The sequence below is a fragment of the Silurus meridionalis genome, chromosome 6 (assembly GCF_014805685.1).
Source record: "Silurus meridionalis isolate SWU-2019-XX chromosome 6, ASM1480568v1, whole genome shotgun sequence".
Taxonomy (NCBI): domain Eukaryota; kingdom Metazoa; phylum Chordata; class Actinopteri; order Siluriformes; family Siluridae; genus Silurus; species Silurus meridionalis.
Window position 1 is genome coordinate 21992009 of NC_060889.1, and position 25468 is coordinate 22017476.

The 25468-nt window shown below is 39.1% G+C and overlaps 1 protein-coding gene across 3 annotated transcripts in view; it reads right to left on the minus strand.

Moving 5' to 3' along the window:
• Positions 1 to 4535: 4535 nt before the first annotated feature.
• LOC124387022 (butyrophilin subfamily 1 member A1-like) overlaps positions 4536 to 25468 on the minus strand; it is a 47786-nt gene continuing 26853 nt past the window's right edge. The window contains exons 3-15 of one of the 3 annotated variants that reach the window (XM_046851113.1): positions 17649 to 17999; positions 16767 to 17045; positions 16428 to 16529; positions 15930 to 15956; positions 14818 to 14844; positions 12516 to 12542; positions 11891 to 11917; positions 10114 to 10140; positions 9466 to 9492; positions 6759 to 6785; positions 6502 to 6528; positions 6027 to 6056; positions 4536 to 5888 (exon numbers count right to left, since the gene is read on the minus strand). In XM_046851113.1, coding sequence (XP_046707069.1) covers positions 5329 to 5888; positions 6027 to 6056; positions 6502 to 6528; positions 6759 to 6785; positions 9466 to 9492; positions 10114 to 10140; positions 11891 to 11917; positions 12516 to 12542; positions 14818 to 14844; positions 15930 to 15956; positions 16428 to 16529; positions 16767 to 17045; positions 17649 to 17999 — 1538 coding nt within the window. In that variant the 3' untranslated portion in view covers positions 4536 to 5328. The remainder of the gene's footprint in view (positions 5889 to 6026; positions 6057 to 6501; positions 6529 to 6758; positions 6786 to 9465; positions 9493 to 10113; positions 10141 to 11890; positions 11918 to 12515; positions 12543 to 14817; positions 14845 to 15929; positions 15957 to 16427; positions 16530 to 16766; positions 17046 to 17648; positions 18000 to 25468) is intronic. The other 2 variants (XM_046851114.1, XM_046851115.1) reach the window with 2 other exon arrangements.

The window sequence follows — 25468 nt, forward strand, 5'->3', positions numbered from 1 at the left end:
TTTGGTGTTTGTTTATCTGGCATTTTTCAGTTTTAGCTTCAATGAGATTGTTTCTGGATCTTGTGTATTTACTTCTTGGTTTTGCTACACGAGGAATAGATACAGTTTCTATAAACTGGGCTGTGTGTGAACTTGTAACTATTTGGTCTGTTGTATGCGTGTTCTCATTGTCGAAGATTTCCTGATGTCTTACCAGTCAGATGGTGTGAAGTATCCTAGAGATGTTATCTGATAGCACTGCTGCTCCAACTCTGCTGGGGTGCAGGCCATCAGGGCGGAAGAACCTAGGACGCCCCAGAAACAGTTCCAGTTATTAACAAAGAGAAGTTTATGTTCTCGACACCATGACTGTAACCATTCATTTAGAGCTAAAAGTCTACTAAACTTCTCAGCCCCTCGCTGGTAAGTGGGAAGAGGTCCTGACACTATGATCCTCGTTGTGGGTGATGTGCTGCGTACCGTCTCCACCAGGATCCTGAAATCCCTCTTTAATATCTCCGTTTGTCTCAGCCTGGTGTCGTTCGTTCCGGCATGAAGAACAACCGCTCCGAAGTTCTCTTTCAGGATCGCGGGTACCTGCGCAGCGACATCAAGAACACGAGCACCAGGAAAACAGCGAGTGTGCACCTTACCTTTAGCTCGTAGCGCGGACATGCCGGACGATGGAATCTCCGAGAATCACAGTGTCGCGTTCCGTCTCGCGGAGAGGCGGCGGTTCTCGGTCGAGATCTCGAAGGCCTGTAGTGGTGGCGGGGAGACGTCCTCGACCGGGGCTTTGCTTGTCTCTTCCGCTGCTGCCGCATCCAGGGTCCGTGTTGCACCTTTGCCGGAGATGTAGGTGCGCTGGGTCTGGGCAGAGAAACACGCGGAGTTGAGGTGCTGGGGCGTTAGGTTCAACCCGGAATTTACCTGGGACGAGTGCGCGTCCGCCGGGATGTTTCAGCGCCGCTTTCCGCTCTCGGAGCCGGGCATGCTTTTCATGCAGCTCGCGAATCTGTTTCTCCAAAACCTCCATCTCCAACGCCACCGCTTGCAAATCGAACGAGTCCTCACCTGTGCTCAAAGTCAGACACACAGCCGGCATAGTGCTCATAATCACGAACAGATTTCGGATACACAAATAAGATAAAGTGAGAGAAGATATAGTGGTAGTCGAGTTTAACTGACTACAGGCACAAGTCAGGAAGACAAACAATTTAGGATTATTAAAAGAGAAAAACACAAACAAACGAATATAAACACGAATACAAACACGGAACTCGCGGCAAACAAGTCAAACACAGGAAGCTACGTCACCGGAAGCTCATCTCTCATTTTAGGAACAGCGCATGTAGGATGTTTTGGAGAAAAGGTGAGGGAGGCGAGATTGAGATGGTTTGGACATTTGCAGAGGAGGGACATGGAGCATATCGGTAGAAGAATGCTGAGGATGGAGCCACCTGGAAGAAGGAAAAGAAGAAGACCAAGGAAGCGGTGAGGGAAGACATGCAGGTAGTTGGTTTGAAAGAGGCAGATGTAGAGGACAGGGGGGTATGGAGACGGATGACCCGCTGTGGCGACCCCTAATGGGAGAAGCCGATAGAAGTAGAAGAAGAAAAAGAAGAAGAAGATGATGATTAAAATTGATTGTCAAAATAAAAATTTTGCTGCTTTTTGTTTTTTCCTTAATTATTTCTTGCTTGCTTCTTAGATTGACATATTTCTAAATAACATTTTTTTTCAAGCAGCTTTAAATATTGGACACTGTTTTTATTTTCTTTCAGCTGGTGGGAAGGATGAGAGTGTTGTGGGAATATAAAGGACTTCAGGGAAGTAAGGCATATTTCATTTATTCATCCATTTATTTATTTATTTATTTATCTGGTGACAGCAGTGTCTAACAGACAGTAAAATGACCACTCGCCTTTCACTTACTAACATGATGCTAAATTGTGTTACACACAATAACACTCTGGCGTGCAACAAAGTCTTATTTAAACAGTACATTGAGATCTCAGATCTGAAGCCTAACAGTGATTCCGGGTTGGGGACACACATGCAATATAAATGCAAAAAAAAATTAAAGCACAAAAAATACATGGAATTACACATATACATATAAAAGACCATTAAACACAGCATTTTTAACTGAAATGCATTTTGTTTTTCATTCTGAAAAATGGCTGGAGGATTACATCACTGACGTATTACCTCATTAAAACATTAATTGAAGTGTTATTTCATTCATTGAGTTTAGGTTTAATTGATATAAATCTTCTTGTAGAGGTTTTATCAAACACATGGTAAAGTTGTACAAATGTATAAATTAGTAAATATTTTTGAAATGCCTCAGAGAACGTTATATTGTGCACAAAATATTTTTACTTAGTTTTATTAATTTTCTGCATGCATTCTATTGACTGTAATTACATGTATCATATCAGCCTCATATCGGCCAGTAAACCAGATTTTCTTAATATCGGTATCAGCCATAAAAATATCCCATACTGGTTGATCACTAATTATTTCCATTATAAATCACTACTTTCTCCATATTGTGAAGGGTCTGTTGAAAGACACACATCTAATCTATCCATACATCTAATTAATTTTCCCCAAATTCTCTGTGATGCAACTTTCATCAATTTCTGCAGATTATAGATACATACACAGATCCACATAATGCTTTAATATTCTACACTAATATATTTGACTGAATTACAATTCCTTAAAATTTACAAAGCCTCAACTGTATTAAGTGGTGATTTTTAGTTGGGAAAAATGTTGTTAATGCTAAAAGATTGAGAAAAACTATAAAGTAAAATGTTCAATAAATGTTTGAATATGAGATATTGTGAGATACAAATGCACTGATTTTGCCTTTACTTTTCACTGTAGAGTAAAATGACTTGAAATGTAAGACAATAATAGACATTAATACTCTAAATACGAATTATTTGAAAGATTGAGCAAACCTATAAAATAAAAAGTGTTTGAATATGGTGATTCAAATGCACTGATTTTTATTTTTTTTTAGTATCCTACAAATTGTACATTAGAACGACCTGAAAATGTATTCAGTGATAGTTAACACCACAAACAATAAATTGTATTATTATTATTATTATTAATTTCTTTTTTTATAATACATATTATATAATATATACTTATTTATAATACATATTTTTTGTTTTTTTAATGATCTTTTCATAACAGAAACGTTGTTCTGAAGCATCTTTACATTTATTTTGACGACTCCCACCACCCATACCGTAAGTGCACGATTAGATGCGCACGTAAAAAAAAATGGTGGCTGGCTTGACCGTGTACAGTAAAACTCTAATGTATGAGCAACTAATAGTACTAACAAACGGAGATACGAGTGACCTTACTTGCAAAATTTTAACCCTATTTCACGAGCAATTTTCGGAGGCATGAGCAAACCCATGCTGCTGGTTCCCTGCTTTCGGTCGAGGAAAGTATCAGTCGCTTAGTTAATGACGTCTCCCTCGTTTCCTTTTGTTGTTCAGTGCAGCAAAAAACTTTTTTAGTGTTATATTTTTAATGCACATAAATTTTCTCCCAAGAAAATCAGTGATGGTGCTGTTGAAAACGAAAGTAAATAGAATTGCCATGGAAACCAAGGATGTTACGAGCATTGTGCACGTTTCACACTCACAATCAACCACTATCACATGGGTAAGTGTTAAATTATGTTTATTACGGTAATTTGCGGTGTATTTGTTTGTAAAAATAGACTACAAATACTTTTTAAGTGCAGAAATAAGCGATCGAATGAGGTCTCGGAACGGATTAAATCGCTTTTACATTCATTCTTATGGGGAAAATGAGTTCAAACATACGAGCAAATGGACCTACGAGCAAATTTCAACGAATTATGCTCGTACAGCAGGGTTTTACTGTATTTTCAAACTGCGGCTGTCTTAACCGCAGTATAACAGCAGCAATAAATAATCACATTTTTAGTCACTGTTGTGGTTTTCACCAAATGATTATGCATTTGTACACCAGTGTATATGTTAGACTTTTTTAACAAGCCTGTTATCTTGCTGTGTTTCTCCATTTCATTTTTTTTTTTATAGCATTTGTCTGCCCCAACAGTAACTTATCTGTTTTCAAACATGATTTACTGCAACTTTACTGCATTCAAATGGTTTCCAATGATTGTATATTAATTTATGCATATATATATTTTAGTTATTATACAAGATTACATGAATTTTATGTTCTAGATGATTAAATCTTTTGTGTATTTGTTAAACAAAAATTGTACAAATAATGTATTATATTTGAAATAGATTTTTTAAGCATAGTTGTCAACTAGCCATCTGCAAAACACAATACAAATGTAATGTACACAAATTGCTTCACTTTGCATACTGAATTTTTTTATTCATTTATTCATTTTTTACAGAAAGATTTAACTTTTTTTACAGGAAGATTTAAAAGATTTAACACTAAGCTTTAAAATGTCTAAATTGAAGATGGTTAAACTCAATATGTGCCTTTTGCATTTTTTAAGTACACTTTTATACATAAATACACTGTATTAGGGTTTTATTTAGTTATAATAAGCAAAACATAGAATTAAAAAAAAGCTTTGTATCCGATTAATCGATTATCAATATAATCGTTAGTTGCAGCCCTAATACAAGTGTCACTGATGCACCTGACTAAGCTTCATATGACATTTACCTCCTTTCAAAGTCTCAGATAGACATCATTTAAACAGCATTTAAAGTAAATAATACAGTAACTGGAGTAACATTTCTCTTTTTTAGAGAAGTTTTTAGAAATCTTTAATCTTCTAAGATCAGATAACAAGCACATTGATACACTTTCTATATGTTAAAGTAATGTTTCACAATCAATTTGTAACTAGTAGATATTTTACTAGCTAAGTGATGATTATATGCAGCTATGCAGCCTTATGGAATACAATCAACCCCCGATAATTTGTGGTTTGGAACTCACGGCTCTGAAAATTTGCAGGTTCTAATTTGGAACCTAACTAACAGCAAATTGAGGATTATTTTAAACTTTGCATGAATCCGCAGAGGGACTGAATGTTCAGGAACATTAGGAGTAACATTTTAACTCTTTTCACTAAATAATTTCATAAACTTTTTCAAAACACATTATTTTATTATTAGTTTTATATGATTAAATAAAGCATTTGTGTCCATTACTTCACATTTTCTGTTGAATATGCATCAAAAAGGAAAAACCTTACTTATGAATTTAATAAGGTACCATAGGGGCTGCAGGGGTGCGTCAAAAATTTTGTTTGGAATTTGCAGGGGGTCTAAGAACGTAACTCCCGGTGAGTTACGTGGGACCACTGTATAAAGTTAATATTAAATCACTGATTTTCATTGCATCTGAATTTTTACCATCTTCGTTGTACCTAGGACTGAAGTATGGATAGAGTTTCTCAGTGAAAGTCTGATGAGGGAAAGAGTAGATAAGAGATCTGGAGTTCACATCATAAAAGGAGACCAGACCCTCCTTATAATCCACAAACACCCCCACTAGCTCCACCTTCTCTCCCAGTGTGAGGGGGACAGGGGGATCAGCATTAGCATTATACTTAGTGTTATTCCTCAGTTTTATGGTCCAGAATCCACTGCCTGGATTCCGTTTAACCCACGTCTCCCTGTTAATACTTTCTTTCACAACTCCCAATGTCCATTCAGTTTTCTTTCCAACATCCACCTCATAATAAAATTTCCCTGAGCAGAAACTCTGCTTGCCCAACACAGAGTGATATTTAAATCTCTTTGGTGTATTAGGGAGTTGAAGTGTTTTTTCTCCAAGTTTCACTTGTTTTTTATCTTCAGACAAGTCGAGATTAGGATGAGCAGTATCAGGATCCAATGTCACATCCACTGAGAGAAAAACACAGACACTTTTCAAAACAAAACTAATTATTCATTCAGGGATACAGTGTTATAGACTTACACAGACACACAAAATGTAATAAATACAATCGAGAAACTGCTTGAACTGCAAACATTCGTGCTTACCTGCAAACATCTTTATCCTCTTCATAATCTCTTAAAAAAGTAACAATAAAATAATAATTATAATTAATAACTTATAATAAATAAATATCTACTACTGACAAAAACAAGTTTATTGCCATCAGTAAGAAGGAAACATAATTGGAGATTATGGATTCCATGGAGATATAAAATAGAGCTGTAAATTCTTATCTCTGCCCTGATCTGCACCTTTGTGAAACTCCACCTTGTTGTCATTAATAAAAAAAAGGAGAGTTTGATTGAGTGATAAAATAAACAAGCTCAAGGGTTATTAAATTTCAGAACACAAGTAATTTAATGTATTCTGACTGATGTGTTTGTTTCTCTCTACTTTTACAAACCCTTCTTCTTCTTTGTTTCTTGATAATATCCAGATATTAGCATTAATCAGTACAAACAAAGAGGTGAAAATTCTTAACAAATAGGAAAAATAAAATTTAAGTTAAGGATTAATTACCATTTTTCAACTCCTGTTTCTGTTGCTCTGAAAATAGAGGTTATTAAATGTTAATATTAAACACATAACAGTATTAAAATAAATGACTCAGCCATTTTCTTGCCAGTGCCTGGGTAGTGTGGCTCAATTTTCCTGATACCACTGTGCTCACTGGGAAATCCAAACATTTGAATATGATTTTGCACCAAACTTGCAAAGTGTATATGCAATTTTCCCATATATGTTTTTTAATGTTTTTAAAAGCACTTCATTCTTACCTGCATTTTGTCTCAGATGTTGAATCTCTGTTAATTAAAGAGATGAATTAGTTTTTAATAAATAATAATAAAAAAAATGCATGAAGTGTTAACTAGATTAAGCATTTTAAAAATGTTACAGTAAACACACAAATCAGATTGCAGTTGGCGACATCTGATTTTCTCCTGTTATATATTTGCTAATGTGTTATTGTATGAGCAAGTCAGGTATCGCAGAGAAGTAAGTAAGGGTGGTGCAGGACATGTATGATTACAACGTGACAGCAGAGAAGTGCGCAGTAGGAACGACAAACTGGTTCAAGGTGGAGGTTGGACTGCATCAAGGTTCGGCTCTAAACCCTTTTCTGTTTGCAGTGGTGATAGACAGGTTGACAGACGAGGTCAGACAGGATTCTCTATGGTCTATGAAGTTTGCCGATGATAGAGAGCAGGTTAAAAGCCTGGAGAGGTGACAGTATTCGCTGGAGAGAAGGGGAATGAAAGTCAGTAGGAGTAAGACAGAGTACATGTGTGTGAATGAGATGGAGGTCAGTGGAGTGGTGTGGTTGCAGGGAGAAGAGGGGGTGAAGGTAAATGGGTTTAGGTATCTGGGGTCAACAGTGCAAAGTAATGGGGAGTGTGTTAGAAAAGTGAAGAAAAGAGTGTAGTTAGGGTGGAGTGGGTGGAGAAGAGTGGAAGAAGTGATTTGTGATAGATTGGTATCTGTGAGAGTGAAAAGGAAAGTTTATAAGACTATGTTTTATGCTTTAGAGACAGTGACATTGAGTAAATAACAGGAGGTGGAGTTGTAGGTAGCAGAGTAGGTTTTGGAGACAAAGTGAAGGAGGCACAATTGTGATGTTTTGGACATGTGCAGAAGTGAGACATGGGGTATATCAGTAGAAGAATGCTGAGGATGGAGCTGCCAGGAAAGAAGAAAAGAGGAAGACCAAGGAAAAGATTTATGGGTGTGGTGAGGGAAGACATGCAGGTAGTTAGTTTGAAAGAGGCAGCTGTAGAGGACAGAGTAGTATAGAGATGGATGATCCGCTGTGGCGACCCCTAACATGAGCAGCTGAAAGAAGAAGATAGATTTGCTAAAGTGGTAGTGATGGCTGTCCCATGTCTGGGCGGCGCAATCAGGACAATACGGGCGTGTTTTATTTTGCTGAATTATTTGGCATATAAAGGAAGCCATAGGTGCCTTGTCAATGTGTGATCTCCACCGGATATCCGGCGTGACTTGGGAATGTTTGTTGTGCATGCTCAAGAATGCACCGATTATAGGGTTAAAAATTTACTGCTTCCTTGTTTTGAGGTTCTCCGCGTATCTCGGGCTGTTCAAAGCCATGGTGCACCCTTGTGCCGGCGTTTTCTTTCATTGCTTCCTTCCGGGCAACGTCGTGGTTCAAATGTTTTTGCCATGTGGTGCTGGCTTACGAAACTACTGGGTCAGCTGAGGAGCCGATTGCTAGTACAGTGGAACCCCGTTGTACGCGCATAATTCGTTCTGGAAAATTGCTCGTGTGTCCATTTGCTCGTATGTTCGAACTAATTTTCCCCATAGGAATGAATGTAAAAGTGATTTAATACGTTCCGAGATCTCATCCAATCGCTTATTTCTGCACTTAAAAAGTATTTGTAGCCTATTTTAAAAAACAAATACACCGCAAATTACCGTAATATAAACATAATTTAACACTTACTCATGTGATAGTGGTTGATTGCGAGTGTGAGACGCGCACCACGCTCGTAACCTTCTCGGTTTCCATGGTAATTCTATTTACTTTCGTTTTCACAGCACCATCACTGATTTTCTTGGGAGACATTTTTCAAGATTTCTAGTAAAATAAAAATATAAAACTAAAAAAAGGTACTGTGGGAGAGCGTATGAATACGGGAGCCACTTTTATTTGGTTTTTTTTGTGTCGATCTGCTTAGTGCCCCACGCAGCACGTCTCTGGCGCGCAGGCACGCACGCACGCACACACACACACACACACACACACATGCTCTCCTCCTTAAATGCACCCTCCGATCACTTGAAAAGAGAGAACAATCATTAGGTCACATTAACTTCAGGTGAGGCAATCCCCTGCCTATCTGCTCCCGGACCCGCCCTCCATTCACAAACTGCCGTTTGCTCGTGCCTTCAAATTTGCTCGTGAAACAGGGTAAAATTTTGCAGTGAGTTTGCTCGTATCTCCATTTGCTCGCATAACGGGTTTCACTGTATTTTAACGGTGTGCTAATGCGTATTTCACACTTTTATTAGTGCATCAGTTTGAGTGTTCGGCATTTGGAGAGTCAGCTGTGAGGTGGTCTGACTAATCGCTGCTGTACATTTATTCTCTTTTGAGAATTTGGAAGATCTGGATGATGGACACTTAAGTCACCATAGTGCTTAGAGTTCATGTGTGTGTTTATTTTTGTAAGTATTTTGAATAGAATTGATTTGTGTTTCTTTATTGTCTTTTGATTCTCTTCTTGTACATTTTTTTTTCGTTACTACTCTTATTGGGCGAGTCGTACTCCCAAGCATTCCTTTATTTTTTGTAGCTGTCTAATCTTTCTAATCATTTTTGGCGCGTGTGTGTGTGTGTGTGTGTGTGTGTGGATAAATTGGCTTGACTTCACAATAGTTTACTTCTTTTCCAGGTGTTGGGGAGGAGAAAGTTCCTCTCTGCTTGGTGGTGGTTTCCTAAAATTTAAGTTCAGGTTTAATTACCGTTTTCCAACTCCTGTTTCTGTTGCTCTGAAAATAGAGGATATTAAATGTTAATATTAAACACATAACAGTATTAAAATAAATGACTCAGCCATTTTCTTGGCAGTGCCTGGATTATGTGGCTTAATTTTCCTGATACCACTGTGCTCACTAGGAAATCCAAACATTTGGATATTATTATACACCAATCTTGCAAAGTGTATATGCAATCTTCTTCCTTGATAGAACCCCCACACACACACACACACAAAAATGTTTTAGTTTTAAACACAAACATTTTCAAGTGTATGTGTTGTAAATTATGTGTATTGTAATCTTCTGATTTTTAACCTTAAAAATTTAGATTTTTTTCTCGAAAAAAGAGTTTCTTTTTAAAAAATTTCATGTTTTTTTTTTCCTCAAAAATTTCATGTTTAAAAAAAAAATAAAAAAATAAACTTACAACTTGAAAATGTTGTTTTAAAACCAGAAATTCCCTGTCCCTCCCCTTTCAATTCTTTTTTCTTTTTATCCCATATTGGCCCTAATATGCAGTCATAAACATTCCAGTTAGTGATTTCATATATATATATATATATATATATATATATATATATATATATATATATATATATATATATATATATTTTAAAAGCACTTCATTCTTACCTGCATTTTGTCTCAGACTTTGAATCTCTGTTAATAAAAGAGATGAATTAGTTTTTAATAAATAATAATAAAAAAATGCATGAAGCGCTAACTACATTAAGCATTTTAAAAATGTTACAGTAAACACACAAATCAGCTTGCAGTTGACGACATCTGATTTTCTCTTGTTATATATTTGCTAAAGTGGTATTGTATTAGCAAGTCAGGTATGGCAGAGAAGTATGTGAGGGTGGCGCAGGACATGTATGATTACAATGTGACAGCAGAGAAGTGCGCAGTAGGAACGACAATCTGATTCAAGGTGGAGTTTGGACTGCATCAAGGATCGGCTCTAAACCCTTTTCTGTTTGCAGTGGTGATAGACAGGTTGACAGACGAGGTCTTACAGGATTCTCTATGGTCTATGATGTTTGCAGATAATAGAGATTGCTTCCTTCCGGGCAACGTCGTGGTTCAAATGTTTTTGCCATGTGGTGCTGGCTTACGAAACTACTGGGTCAGCTGAGGCGCCGATTGCTAGTACAGTGGAACCCCGTTGTACGCGCATAATTCGTTCCGGAAAATTGCTCGTGTGTACATTTGCTCGTATGTTCGAACTAATTTTCCCCATAGGAATGAATGTAAAAGTGATTTAATACGTTCCGAGATCTCATCCAATCGCTTATTTCTGCACTTAAAAAGTATTTGTAGCCTATTTTAAAAAACAAATACACCGCAAATTACCGTAATATAAACATAATTTAACACTTACTCATGTGATTGTGGTTGATTGCGAGTGTGAGACGCGCACCACGCTCGTAACCTTCTCGGTTTCCATGGTAATTCTATTTACTTTCGTTTTCACAGCACCATCACTGATTTTCTTGGGAGACATTTTTCAAGATTTCTAGTAAAATAAAAATATAAAACTAAAAAAAGGTACTGTGGGAGAGCGTATGAATACGGGAGCCACTTTTATTTGTTTTTTTTTGTGTCGATCTGCTTAGTGCCCCACGCAGCACGTCTCTGGCGCGCAGGCACGCATGCACGCACATACACACACGCACACACACACACACGCTCTCCTCCTTAAATGCACCCTCCGATCACTTGAAAAGAGAGAACAATCATTAGGTCACATTAACTTCAGGTGAGGCAATCCCCTGCCTATCTGCTCCCGGACCCGCCCTCCATTCACAAACTGCCGTTTGCTCGTGCCTTCGAAATTTGCTCGTGAAACAGGGTAAAATTTTGCGAGTGAGTTTGCTCGTATCTCCATTTGCTCGTACAACGGGGTTTCACTGTATTTTAACGGTGTGCTAATGCGTATTTCACACTTTTATTAGTGCATCAGTTTCAGTGTTCGGCATTTGGAGAATCAGCTGTAAGGTGGTCTGACTAATCGCTGCTGTACATTTCTTCTCTTTTGAGAATTTGGAAGATCTAGATGATGGACACTTAAGTCACCATAGTGCATAGAGTTCATGTGTGTGTTTATTTTTGTAAGTATTTTGAATAGAATTGATTTGTGTTTCTTTATTGTCTTTTGATTCTCTTCTTCTAAATTATTATTTTTTCGTTACTATCATTGGGCGAGTCGTACTCCCAAACATTCCTTTATTTTTTGTAGCTGTCTAATCTTTCTAATCATTTTGGCGCACACGTGTGTGTGTGTGTGTGTGTGTGGATAAATTGGCTTGACTTCACAATAGTTTACTTCTTTTCCAGGTGATGTGGAGGAGAAAGTTCCTCTCTGCTTGGTGGTGGTTTCCTAAAATTTAAGTTCAGGTTTAATTACCGTTTTCCAACTCCTGTTTCTGTTGCTCTGAAAATAGAGGATATTAAATGTTAATATTAAACACATAACAGTATTAAAATAAATGACTCAGCCATTTTCTTGGCAGTGCCTGGATAATGTGGCTTAATTTTCCTGATACCACTGTGCTCACTAGGAAATCCAAACATTTGGATATTATTATACACCAATCTTGCAAAGTGTATATGCAATCTTTTTCCAACACCCCATCCCCCCCCCCGACCCCCCCCCCCCACACACACAAATATTTAAGATTTAAACACAAACATTTTCAAGTGTATTTGTTGTAAATTATGTGTATTGTAATCTTCTGAGTTTTAACCTTAAAAATTGAGAGATTCTTTCTCGAAAATGTAGTGTTTCTTTTTCAAAAATTTCATGTTTTTTTCTCTCAAAAATTGCAGGTTTTTAAAAAAAAAAAAAATCAACTTCAAACTTGAAAATGTTGTCTTAAAACCAGAAATTCCCTGTCCCTCCCCTTCCAATTCTTTTTTTTAATCCCATATTGGCCCTAATATGCAGTCATAAACATTCCAATTAGTGATTTTATATATATAAAAAATATTATATTTTTTTATTTATTTTTTTTAAAGCACTTCATTCTTACCTGCATTTTGTCTCAGATGTTGAATCTCTGTTAATAAAAGAGATTAATTAGTTATTAATAAAAAATACTAAAAAAAATGCATGAAGCGCTAACTAGATTAAGCATTTTAAAAATGTTACAGTAAACACACAAATCAGCTTGCAGTTGACGACATCTGATTTTCCCTTGTTATATATTTGCTAAAGTGGTATTGTATGAGCACGTCAGGTATGGCAGAGAAGTATGTGAGGGTGGCGCAGGACATGTATGATTACAATGTGACAGCAGAGAAGTGCGCAGTAGGAACGACAAACTGGTTCGAGGTGGAGGTTGGACTGCATCGGCTCTAAATCCTATTCTGTTTGCAGTGGTGATAGACAGTTTGACAGACGAGGTCAGACAGGATTCTCTATGGTCTATGATGTTTGCAGATGATAAAGAGCAGGTTAAGAGCCTGAAGAGGTGGAGGTATGCGCTGGAGAGAAGGGGAATGAAAGTCAGTGGGAGTAAAACAGAGTACATGTGTGTGAATGAGAGGAAGGGCAGTAAAGTGGTGCAGTTGCAGGAAGAAGAGGTGGAGAAGGTGAAGGAGTTCAGGTATCTGGGGTCAACAGTGCAAAGTAATGAAGAGTGTGTTAGAAAAGTGAAGAAAAAAGTGCAGGCAGGGTGAAGTGGGTGGAGAAGAGTGGAAGGAGTGATTTGTGATAGATGGGTATCTGTGAGAGTGAATGGGAAAGTTTATCGTGAGACCTGCTATGTTTTATGGTTTAGAGACAGTGACATTGAGTAAAAGACAGGAGTTGGAGCTGTAGGTAGCAGAGTATGTTTTATCAGTAGAAGAATGCTGAGGATGGAGCTGCCAGGAAGGAGGAAAAGAGGAAGACCAAGGAAAAGGTTTATGGGTGTGGTGAGGAAAAACATGCAGGTAGTTAGTTTGAAATAGACAGATGTAGAGGACAGAGTAGTATAGAGACGGATGATCCGCTGTGGAGTCCCCTAACATGAGCAGCCGAAAGAAGAAGAAGAAGATATATTTGCTAAAGGGCAGTGAAGGCTGCCCCATGGCTGGGCGGAGCAATCGGGACAATAGGGGGGTGTTTCATTTTGCTGAATTATTTGGCTTATAAAGGAAGCCATAGGTGCCTTGTCAATGTGCGTTTACCATGGTCACTGGTGACGTCACTGGATATCCGGCGTGACTTGGGAACGCTTGTTGTGTGTACTCAAGAATGCACCGATTGTAGGGTTAAAAATGTACTGCTTCCTTGTTTTGAGGTTCTCTGCGTACCTCGGGCTGTTCGAACAGAAAGCGAGGCACCGGAAATCATTGTATTGGGTTGTTTGTGGGTCGTTGAAGCTCCGGCAGTGGTGCATCCTCGTGCCGGCGTTTTCTTTCATTGCTTCCTTCCGGGTACTGTCGTGGGGCAAATGTTTTTGCCATGTGGTGCTGTGCTTACCAAACTACTGGGTCAGCTGAGGAGCCGATTGCTAGTATTCTAACCGCGTGTGTCAAGTTCAGCGTTGGGAAGGGGAAAGTTCCTCTCAGCTTGGTGGTGGTTTTCTTCAGTATGCAGTGTTCAACTCGTTGTTCTGTGGTGAGTGTAAGTGTGCTTTGCTGTGGATTTAGAGACCAATAGAGAGAGGTTCCCAGCTCTGGAAAGTACGCAGGATTGGGTGGGGGTATATTGAATTGATTTTTGTTTATGTGATTTTAATTATTATAAATTAAATGCTTTTGTTTAACCTCTGTCTCATGTCCTAACTACGTTGTAGTCGCCCCTTGTTGAATATTTTTTCCATGTATAGGGCGATTCCCCGGTAGATTAGCCCCCGGGGTGGCATCGTCGGTTTTTGATTGGTGAGGTAGCTTTTTTGAATCCATTTTTGGGGATGGGCTATTGATTTGCAAGTAATCTTCTCACTGGTCAATATTTCTTTCTATATTTTTGCAAATCCTTGGGAATAAGTATGACCTCTGTGTGTCACAGTAAATATTTATAGCACACTACACTAAGTGGAACTTGATGTTACAGGTGAGTTATGAGTAATTCACAACACAGTTTAAAGTATTCTGCCTGATGTGTTTGTATCTCTTCTCTTTTTACAGATCCCTCCTCTTTTGCTCCCTGATAATATCCAAATAATTGATTTCAGCTGCCTATAATTCGGTAGTATTGGTAGATTTTAGCTTGGCGGCAATCATTACAAACAAAGAGGTGAAAATGCAAAACAAATAATACCATCTGCATTAAAGCAATACAAGTTCATACATCACAGTTCTTCAGATGTTTGAAAAATAAAATATAATTTCAGGTGTATTTACCATCTTCCTTTGCCAGTCTCAGTTGCTCTGAAAATAGAAGATATCAAATGTTAATAATAAACATATGACAGTATTAATGTAAAATACTCTGAAACAATCACACTTCATCATAGAGATGTTGACGTTTTTTTGTACCATTTCACTAATCTATGCATTTTGAGTACTTTATATCTTACTTTAATGTAATGCTCATTGATGGTAATTTCCTTAGGATTTTGTGACACTATGACAGCCACTTGATAAATGCACAGGTAGATGCCAATCGTAAAGTGATTGTGTCCTTGTTAAAGCAATTTTTTTACTGGAATAACATGGCAGCTTCCACATCACAATCTTTTTCTTTTAATTAAATGAAATATTGTTTTAATTTTCACAAAAATGTTTCCCAACAACAAAGACAATGTTTCCTTACAATAATTGATTTTGAGTACCAATATTTAAAAAATAAATATTGAACAGAATAAGATTTAATGCACCATTTGTAGTTCAGTAAAAGCATCATGGATAATAACCATTACCATTTGCGGCAGGCGCAGGCCTGCAACGGTGCGCATCCATGTGCCTGTCACAGCGCGAGTACACGTGCCCCTGCCACAAATCTTTATGGTTATTATCCACAATGCTGCAGTGATGCTCATTGCAGAAAAAATGCTCTTATGACAAGTACACAGAAAAATTAAGTACTTGTTATGAAGAATGTTCTAGATGCAGCATCAAAAATAATAAACCATAACCAGGTGTGGCAGCTGGGGCGTCGAGGCGTACCAGTGTGGGCACATGGGGGAAAGTAAGTCATGATCACAATTAAACAACTTTTGTCAAGATCATGACAAAATTATGTTGTGATCATGAGAAAATTTCCTTATGAAATACTTTTGAAATATGTTAATCACAAATATTTCTATTTGTGTTTTGTACAACACAAATAGAAATTGTGGTTTCTATCTGGCTTGAATAAAGTTTGTGAGGTTACACTACCAAATTTCTATCATCTGTTAAATCTTCAAATTTCTGCAACTCCTCACTATGTTAGTCAGTTATATCAATACAGTGTAAACATTTTAATTTGATTATAGTCATACATTTTTATTTTAAAATCTCTTCAGTCTTACCTGCATTTTGCTTTACCTGTTTAATCTCTGATGATAAAACAGATTGCAGTTATGACATTTCATTTTGTCCTTATGTTATATGTAATATTTACTAAAGCTTTAACAATACATTGGTTTTCTGAATGCAGATACCTTACATTTCCAAAAAAACAAACATTTAAAAAACATCTAACACTGTAAAATTACACTAATAAAAACAATAACTACATAGTGGCCACAAGAAAACAAGACACCAAGCAGGGTATAATCCTTCATTCTTCATGAATGTATATGAACTTCCAAGTGTCATAGTGGTCACTTTAGTCCAGACTGAATCAGGGACAAAAGGCTGCTTGAATTCTGAATGTTTGCTATTTGCACTCACAAAGTTGAATAACATTGACTAATTTGATCTTTTACTTCTTTTAGATCCTGTTTACAGAGAGCTGTGCCAAGTTATCTTATAAACTAAAGTATAATTTAAGATAGATGTAATGAAGAACAAATATAAAAAAGTACCTTTCTTGTAATGTAGAACTGAGATTAATATCAATCCAACAGCAATAAAACATGCTGAAATTGAAATGCCAACAATCCACTTCCCAGCAGCAAAAAATTGACCTAAAATGAAACCACATTTTCATATTTACAGATTTACAACAACTGTGCAAGAATTAATCAATAAGATGCTAACACTTTTACACAGAGCTCTGTGGCAGGAAACCATACATACAATGAAAAATAAGCATAGAATATGATGCAAAAATATTAGTAATAGGTCTGTAATGATTACAGTGGATGACAGTGGATGAGTGTTATAGTCACATTATAGACACCGTATTAATCATAGACACTTACTATTAATGATAACCTCTGTCTCCATCATGTGATGTTTTTGTAGAAGTCTACAGTAAAATCTGTTGGAGTCGCTATAATCGTAAACAGTTATCTGGCGTTTCACACTGAAATTCTCAGCATCTCTGTGTATCTGTGTCTCTTCAGCAGGCAGAGTGACTCCTTCTCTGTCCAACCACAGAACCTCAGGTTCAGGTTTCCAGCCTCTGGACTCACACACTAGATTAATCCCTCCTGAGCTATCATAACTCTCCATCATGATCACCGGGGGGCTGCCCTGAACTGCAGTCATTAAACAAAAAATATTGTTTTAATTCAGATGAAAGTATATAGAGCTCTTGATTTAAAAATGAAAAAGCAGTATATAATTTTCAACAGATTTTTTGATTAAACAAGTTGTGCCTCTATGTCTGACAAATGTTGTATGCCAGAAATATCCCAGGGCATTTAGTATTATATTCTAAACATGGTTTCTTAGTTAAACATTTTTTTTAAATAAATAAAATAATTGGATTACATATAACTGAATAATTCTATAATATTGTCTTGATTTGAAGAAAAATATTTATATATATATATATATATATATATATATATATATATATATATATATATATATATAATAATTAAATAAACACATTATTCAAAATATGACTAACAATGGGAATTTAATATTTTAATGCAACATTAAAAAATAGTTCTAAAATTGTATTAGCATGTTATTTATTATAGCCTATAAAATATTTATTTATTTATTTATTTAATGATACACTGTCTGGTTCCAAACTGCTGGTGCAGTGTAAAAAATAATGTGAGCACTGCTGCTTAAACTTTATACAATCTAATTTTCACTGTGTAATTCTCTTAAATGGAAATAGCTCTTACCCTCAACAATGACATGAACAGTCGTTTCATTGGACATGGATTTATTCTCAACAAGACACCTGTACTCTCCTTCATCAGAGACTCTGATAGCGGAGAGTTTGAGTGAAGTGTTGCCATTCTGTAGCTCCTCTTTAAAAACGGATGTTCTTCCTCTGTACATCTGAGCCTGATTTTCATTTGTGTCTTCATGATCCTTATAGAGATGCACTAATGAATTATCTCTGTCTGGTTTGTACCACTCCACTGTCATGTCCACAGCACTGGTTTTGGCTTTGATAAAACAAGGTAAAACCAGGTCTTCACCAGCTACAGCAATAAGAGGAGTGTCCGGACCAACCACCTGTAATAGCTCTGTGTTTTCAGAAAACATATAAATACTGACTATTAATATTTTTCTATATACAATAAGACAGACAGCATTTTGACTTGTACAGCATATTTTCAGATCTCACTTTATCTCTACTAATGTTTAATGTTTTCAGCTTATACTTTAACAGTGAGCCTGTGACTAAATTCTGAACACTAATTGGAAGGCTGTTCCATAACTGTGGGGCTTTGTAAGAAAAATCTCTGCCCCTTGCTGTATTTTCCATTATGTGAGGTACCAACACATACAGTAACCTGCACATTTTGATAGAAGTAGGTTTGGGGGATCATAATGAAACCAAAGGTCAGATAATGTGGCTTGAAACCATTCAGTGCTTTATACGTCGGTAGTAGTAATTTGTAAATTAATGCGAGATTTAAATGGGTAGAAATGTAGACAGATTACAATAGGGGTGATGTGAACATATGTTCTGGTTATAGTAAGGACTCTTGCTGCTGCATTTTGGACTAACTGAAGCTTATTTATGCACATTCTAGAACATCCAAACCTTAAAGCAGTACTCTGATCTAGACGTAACAAAAGCATGAACTAGTTTTTCTGCATCCTGCAATGACATCATATTTTAAATTTTGGCAATATTTCTAAGGTGGAAGAAGACTATCCTGGTAATGTTATTCACATGAGCCTCAAAGAAAAGATGAGTCAATAATCACAATGTCTTCGTTAGCTGTACACACTGAGACAGAAAGACAATCATCCAGATATGCTACATAATTGGAAAGTTTATTTCAAGCTGCGTTTGATCCTCTTAAATGTAATTCCCTTTTATCAGAATTTAGCCAAAGGAGGTTAACAAGCATCCACTACCTAATGTTCTTTACACACTCGTCAACATTTTTAAGCTGATCTCTTTTATCTGGGTTTGCTGAAAAGTGCAACTGTGTATCATCATGTATGGAAGCTAATTCCATGTTTACTAATAATTTCACCAAGTGGCAGAATATACAAAAAGAAAAGTAGTGGGCCTAAGATGGATCCTTGTGGAACACTAAACTTTAACTAAGTGAATGTAGAGAATTCACCATGTACAAGAATAAACTGATAATCAGTTAGAGCTGTCTCTGTGCTATGATGAGGTCTATATCCTGACTTATACATTTCATAAATGTTATTTCTAAGTAGGTGTGAGTATACCTGCTGTGTGACAACTTTTTCTAGGATCTTAGAAATAAAGGGGAGGTTTGATATTGGCTTATAGTTGGAAAGCTGACAGGAGTCAATGTCAGTTTTTTTTTTAATAGGTGTATGATAACTGCTAATTGTAAAAAGTAAGATACATAGCCAGTGCTATTTGAAGAATGTATTATTTTTAGAACAGTTTTAAGTACTTCTGAAATTATTCAGACACCCATTCTCTCAAATATGTCTAAAACTATACTTATATCTACAGTTATTTATCAGATAGTTTGAATTTAAACTAATAGTCTGAATTTGTTGCCTGATATTTTCAATAATATCACTGAAAAGGTTCATACCTGCCACATCACAGTGCTTGTTTGTACAGTGCTTTTATTCCTAATTAAATTAGTCACAGTACTGAATAAAAATCTAGGATTATGCCTGTCATTTTCTATATGGGCAGAGAAAAATGCTGATCTTGCAACACTTCCTGAGGTTTGCTTTTTGGGGCCAAGCTTACCAATATCGGGTCCTCTCGTTCGGCCTAGCACTCTCACTCCGTACCTTCACGAAATGCGTGGACGCATCTCTGACCCCGCTGCGGCTCTAGGGCATCCGCATTTTTATTTATATCGATGACTGGTTGACATTGGCTCATTCAAAGCACCAGGCAGTTCACCATCGAGATATCATTCTCGCCTGCATAAATGAACTGGGGTTCAGACTGAACGCCGGGAAGAGTGCGCTTTCCCCAGTGCAGAGAACCGCTTTTTTGGGCAATACTGCAGTGCTCTCGTACCTGAACCACCAAGGGGGCCTCCGGTCTCGCATCCTCTTGTGGTCCCAGGACAAACTCCTTTAATTGAGTGCCGTGTACATCCCGGGACAGTTGAATGTCAGAGCAGACGCCCTGTCAAGACAATGGCTGAAGCTTGGGGAATGGTGACCTTGGGGAATGGGGACTCCACCCCGAGGTGGTGGAGCAGGTATGGCAAAGGTTCTACAGAGCCCAGATGGATCTTTTTGCAACCCGGGAGACTTCACATTGTCCCCGTTAGGGCTGGATGCTACACCTGTACGCCTTTCCCCCGATCGTGCTGCTCTCAGAAGTTCTGGAGAGAGTTCGCCGGGACAGAGTTCGTCTCCTCCTGGTAGCACCTTGATAGCCGGGCAAGCCATGGTTTGCGGACCACCCGGAGTTGTGGAGGCTGTGGCTTTGGCCCCTGAGGGGGCACAGTTTGTAGCAGCTGGTCTCTCTACCGAGATAGTAGAGACCCTTCTCCACTCCAGAGCCCCCTTTATGAGCAGGTCGTACGCCGCACGATGGCGACTGTTTGCGTCATGGGCCCAGTTAAGTTGGACCCAGTTAACTGCCCGGTCGGGTCAGTTCTGGAGTTTTTACAGGAACAGTTTGCCGCAGGGTTAACCCCTTCAACCCTGAAGGTTTACGTGTCCGCCATTGCGGCATATATCACCCCGCCTGCGGGGCAGTCGCTGGGTAGGCACCCTCTAATGACACGTTACCTCCGCGGCACCCGGAGGCTGAGGTCTGTGAGGTTACCCAGAGTGCCTGTCTGGGACTTGGCAGTTGTGCTGGCGGCTCTATCTGAGCCCCCCTTTGAGCCCTTGGCCGAGGTGGCCCTTAGGTTCCTGTCAGTAAAAAATGCCTTCCTCTTGGCGGTTTCCTCACTAAAGAGGATCGGGGATTTGCAGGCTCTGTCCATAGCCCTGTCCGGCTGGAATTTGCCCCTGGCATGGCCAGGGCGTTTCTATACACGAAACCTGGGTACGTACCTAAGGTGCCTACGGCTTCCAAACGACCTGTCGTGTTACAGGCATTCTGCCCTCCTCCGTTCGTAGCCCCCGACCAGATGCGACAGAACCACTGCAAGCACTGGACACTTACCTCCACAGGACGAGTCTATGGAGGAAATCGGAGCAGCTGTTCATCTGCTATGGCCCTAATAGGAAGGGATTCCAAGCCGATAAGCAGTTGTTAAGCAAATGGCTAGTGGATGCTATCGTGTCGGCTTACAAGTCCTCTGGGATCCCAGCACCACTCAGGGTCAGAGCTCACTCCACACGGAGTGTGGCGGCCTCTTCGGCCTGGTCCGCTGGAGTGTCACTCCAGGACATCTGTGACGCTGTGGGTTGGTCCACCCAGCTGACCTTTCTCCGGTTCTATAACCTCGACCATAGAGCCCCTCTGGGCTCCTCTGTCCTAAGTACAGTTGCTGAGGCCCTCACACACTAGGCAGGGCCTGGTCAGTGTGGCGTGATTTGACACATATTCCCAAAGCCTTACGACGCAGCTTGAGTTCCCGAATGGGGAACGTCTCTAGGTTATGAATGTAACCCTAGTTCCCCGAGGGAACGAGATGACGTCAGTAAGTGTCTGTGTGCGGTATGGTGTGGTGTAAAGTGTCCATAAAGTGTCCATGTGCAGTATGGTGTGGTATAAAATAAAATAAATATAAAGTGCACTTTGCCGTGCAAGTCCAGAGTTTAAAGTGTCGTGGTGCAAAAGGTGAGATATGTGCAGAGAAGAAGTGTGATGGAGAGAGTGGGCCAGTTCTTAGATCCTGGGTGTTTCCTGGTTTAAACACCGAATGGCCTGCGGGAAGAAGCTCCTCCTCATTCTCTCTGTGTTCGCTTTCAGGGAGCGGAAGCGTTTCCCTGAACGCAACAAAGAAAAGAGTCCATTGTTGGGATGGCTGAGGTCCTTCATAATCTTCCTGGCTCTTGTCCTGCACCGCGTGCTGTAGATGTCCTGCAGGTCAGGAAACTCGGTGTGGATTGTACGTTCAGCTGAACACACCACCCTCTGGAGGGCTCGTCTGTCCTGCATTGTGCTGTTCCCAAACCAGGAAGTGATGCTACCCGTCAGAACGCTCTCAATGGTGCAGGTGTAGAAAGTCTTAAGCACCTGAGAGGGTAGTTTAAAGTCCCTTAAGCGTCTCAGATGGTACAGACGCTGCCGGGCCTTCTTCTCCAGGGTGTTGGTATGACAGGACCAAGACAGGTCCTGTGTGATGTGAACACCCAGGTACCGGAAACTGTCCACTCTTTCCACTGGGGTCCCGCTGATGTTTAGCGGTTGGTATGACCGCTCCCGCTTTGTGCTGAAGTCCATGATCAACTCCTTAGTCTTGCTGACGTTCAGGAGAAGGTTGTTCTCCTGGCACCATCTCTCCAGGTTTTTAACCTCCTGTAGGTAGGCCGTCTCATCGTTGTTGGAGATCAGACCCACCACAACAGTGTCGTCAGCAAACTTGATGATGGTGGTGGAGTTGAAAGTGGCCACACAGTCATGTGTGTACAGTGAGTAAAGCAGGGGGCTCAGAACACAACCCTGGGGAGCTCCAGTGCTGAGGGTGAGGGTGGATGAGGTGTGTTTTCCCACCCGTACGGCTTGTGGTCTGTCTGTCAGGAAGTTAGAGATCCATTGACACAGCGGCTGGCTGAGTCCCAGGAACTCCAACTTAGAGGTGGGTGTAGAGGGAATTATGGTGTTAAACGTTGAACTGTAGTCCATGAACAACATCTTTGCATAATTCTCGTTTCTTTGGTCCAGGTGGCTCATCGTGGTGTGGAGGAGATGAGCAATAGCATCCTCAGTAGAGCGGTTCTGACGGTACGCAAACTGTAATGGTCCAGTGTGTCTGGTAGTGATGAAGTCTCTGACCAGTCTCTCGAAGCACTTCATCACTACTGAGGTCAAGGCTACAGGGCGATAGTCATTAAGGCAGGTGGGCTGGGGTTTCTTCGGGACAGGAACAATGGTGGACTGTTTAAAACATGAGGGGGCAACAGACTGTTCCAGGGAAAGGTTGAATATCTCAGTGAACACCGGTGCTAGCTGGTCAGTGCAGGCTTTCAGAACCCGACCTTGATGCCATCTGGTCCTGCTGCTTTCCTGGTATTCACTCTCTTGAATGTCCTCACGTCATGCTCTGAGATGGTGAAAGTGTTTACCTCTCTGGCTTTCTCAGCGTGCACGCTGGTTGTGCCACTGGCACCGCTAGCGTGGTTAGCTGCAGCCTCGAAACGAGCGTAGAAGGTGTTTAGCTTGTCTGCCAGAGAAGCGTCCGCATTCACCATTCTAAGCTGCATGGCAATTTCCCCGTAGCCCTTTCTAGCCTTGTGGAGGTGTAGAATTTTGTCTCTAGTGTATTTGGACCGCTCTTTGGTCTTGGCCATGTTAGTAGTTGAATTCTTACTGATTGTATGGGGTGGACAGGTGTCTTTATGCAGCTAACGACCTCAAACAGGTGCATCTAATTTAGGAAATTAAATGTAGTGGAGGTGGACATTTTAAAGGCAGACTTACAGGTCTTTGAGGGTCAGAATTCTAGCTAATAGACAGTTGTTCAAATACTTATTTGCAGCTGTATCATACAAATAAATAGTTTAAAAATCATACATTGTGATTTCTGGATTTTTTTTTTTAGATTATGTCTCTCACAGTGGACATGCACCTACGATGACAATTTCAGACCCCTCCATGATTTCTAAGTGGGAGAACTTGCAAAATAGCAGGGTGTTCAAATACTTATTTTCCTCACTGTATTTGCTGAATTTGTGTAAGAAGTACACAACAACAACATGCATAAAAAAACGCACTACTTACATTATTATTGTAATCCCGAGTCACAAACACATCCACTGCTGCTAATCCCGGTTTATTATAAAAGATAAGGTTCCAGTGAATAACATGCTGTAAAGCATTTCTTCTCCAAAAAAACAATAGTGTTGAAATTTAGATGTTTATTCCTTTGTTCACGTCACAGAACTTCGGCTGGTGTTTGCATGTATATATTTCTGAATAACTTTGACATAAAAAACGACATCTTGCTGGTAAAAAAAAAAACAAATATGGCTGGTAGAAAATAGTGTTACAAAACGGTTAAGAGCACAAAAAAATTAAATATAAAAATAAAAAAGTAAAAGAGGCGGAATCTTTGGTTAAGTCTCTCTCTCTGCAGGTGTCGTCAAGTTTATTTTATGCGCCGCCTCTCATTTCAAAGCATTTTTTTCCAGCCAATAGCATTATGGAAACAAGATGATTGATGAAAAATGTAGCCAATAAGTGCAGGATTCTAACGATTATATGGGAGGATTAGTTTTATTACATTTTACAAACTCTTACTGGCCGAAACAGCATGTGGGTAGTGACGAACCAGGAAGTGATGCAGCTGTCAGGTCAACACAAACAGATGTTTATAGCTCGTGCTAACTGGACTTTGTTTACAAAAAAACAAAGAAAACAAGGGAAAAAATGGACAATCAAAAAAGTTGTTTAATCTGAGATTTGCAAAAAAAGCAGTGATGTGAAAAATATTTTTGGGGCGGAGTAACAACAGAGACATGGAGATCTGCATCTGTAAGTTACAATATACCTCCATTTATAGTTTTATTCGATTTTATTGGTTTTATTGCCTGTTTGTTTTATAAGAAAAAATGCTTGAAAAGTAAATTTGTGTGTGTGTGTGTGTGTGTGTGTGTGTGTGTGTGTGTGTGTGTGTGTGTGTGTGTGTATTGTTGAGATTGGAATGCCAGACATCAATATGAATGGCCATGACTGTATCAGAATCAGAATCAGAATCAGGTTTATTAACCAAGTGTGTTGACACACACAAGGAATTTGGTTCCAGCTGTTTGTTACTCTCAAAAGTACAGACATAAATAAAAACCTATACAAGACAAAACAGACACGACAAGACAAAAACAGACTATACAAGACAATACAGACAATACAGACAATATGAGACAGTATAGACAGTGTGGGTAATAAATAGGGATACAGACCAGTAATGTACATAAAGTGTGGGAGTGCATGGTAGTGCAAATGACAGTATTGTGTGCCAGGTATGATGAGAGAGTTTACTATAAAACTTTGTACAGTATATAGAAGCAATAGTATATAGAAGCAATAGTGTGTGCAACATATACAGATAATGTGGTGAGTGAGAGTTCTGTGCAGTACTCATAGATGTTAGCAGGGAATATAATTATGGTCAGTTGTTAGTGAGGGTGATTGCTTGGGGAAAGAAACTGTTCCTGTGTCTGGCAGTTTTAGTGAGCAAAGTTCTGTAGCGCCTGCCAGAAGGGAGGAACTGAATGATGTTGTGTCCAGGGTGTGAAGGGTGATTAATAATTTTTCCTGCCCGGTTTCTGGTTCTTGTATGGTACAAGTCCTGGAGAGTGGGCAGGGGGGCACCAATGATTTTTTTCTGCTGTTTTACCAGTTTTCTGCAGTCTGTTTCTGTCCTGTTTTGTTGCTGCTCCAAACCAGATGGTGATTGATGAGCAC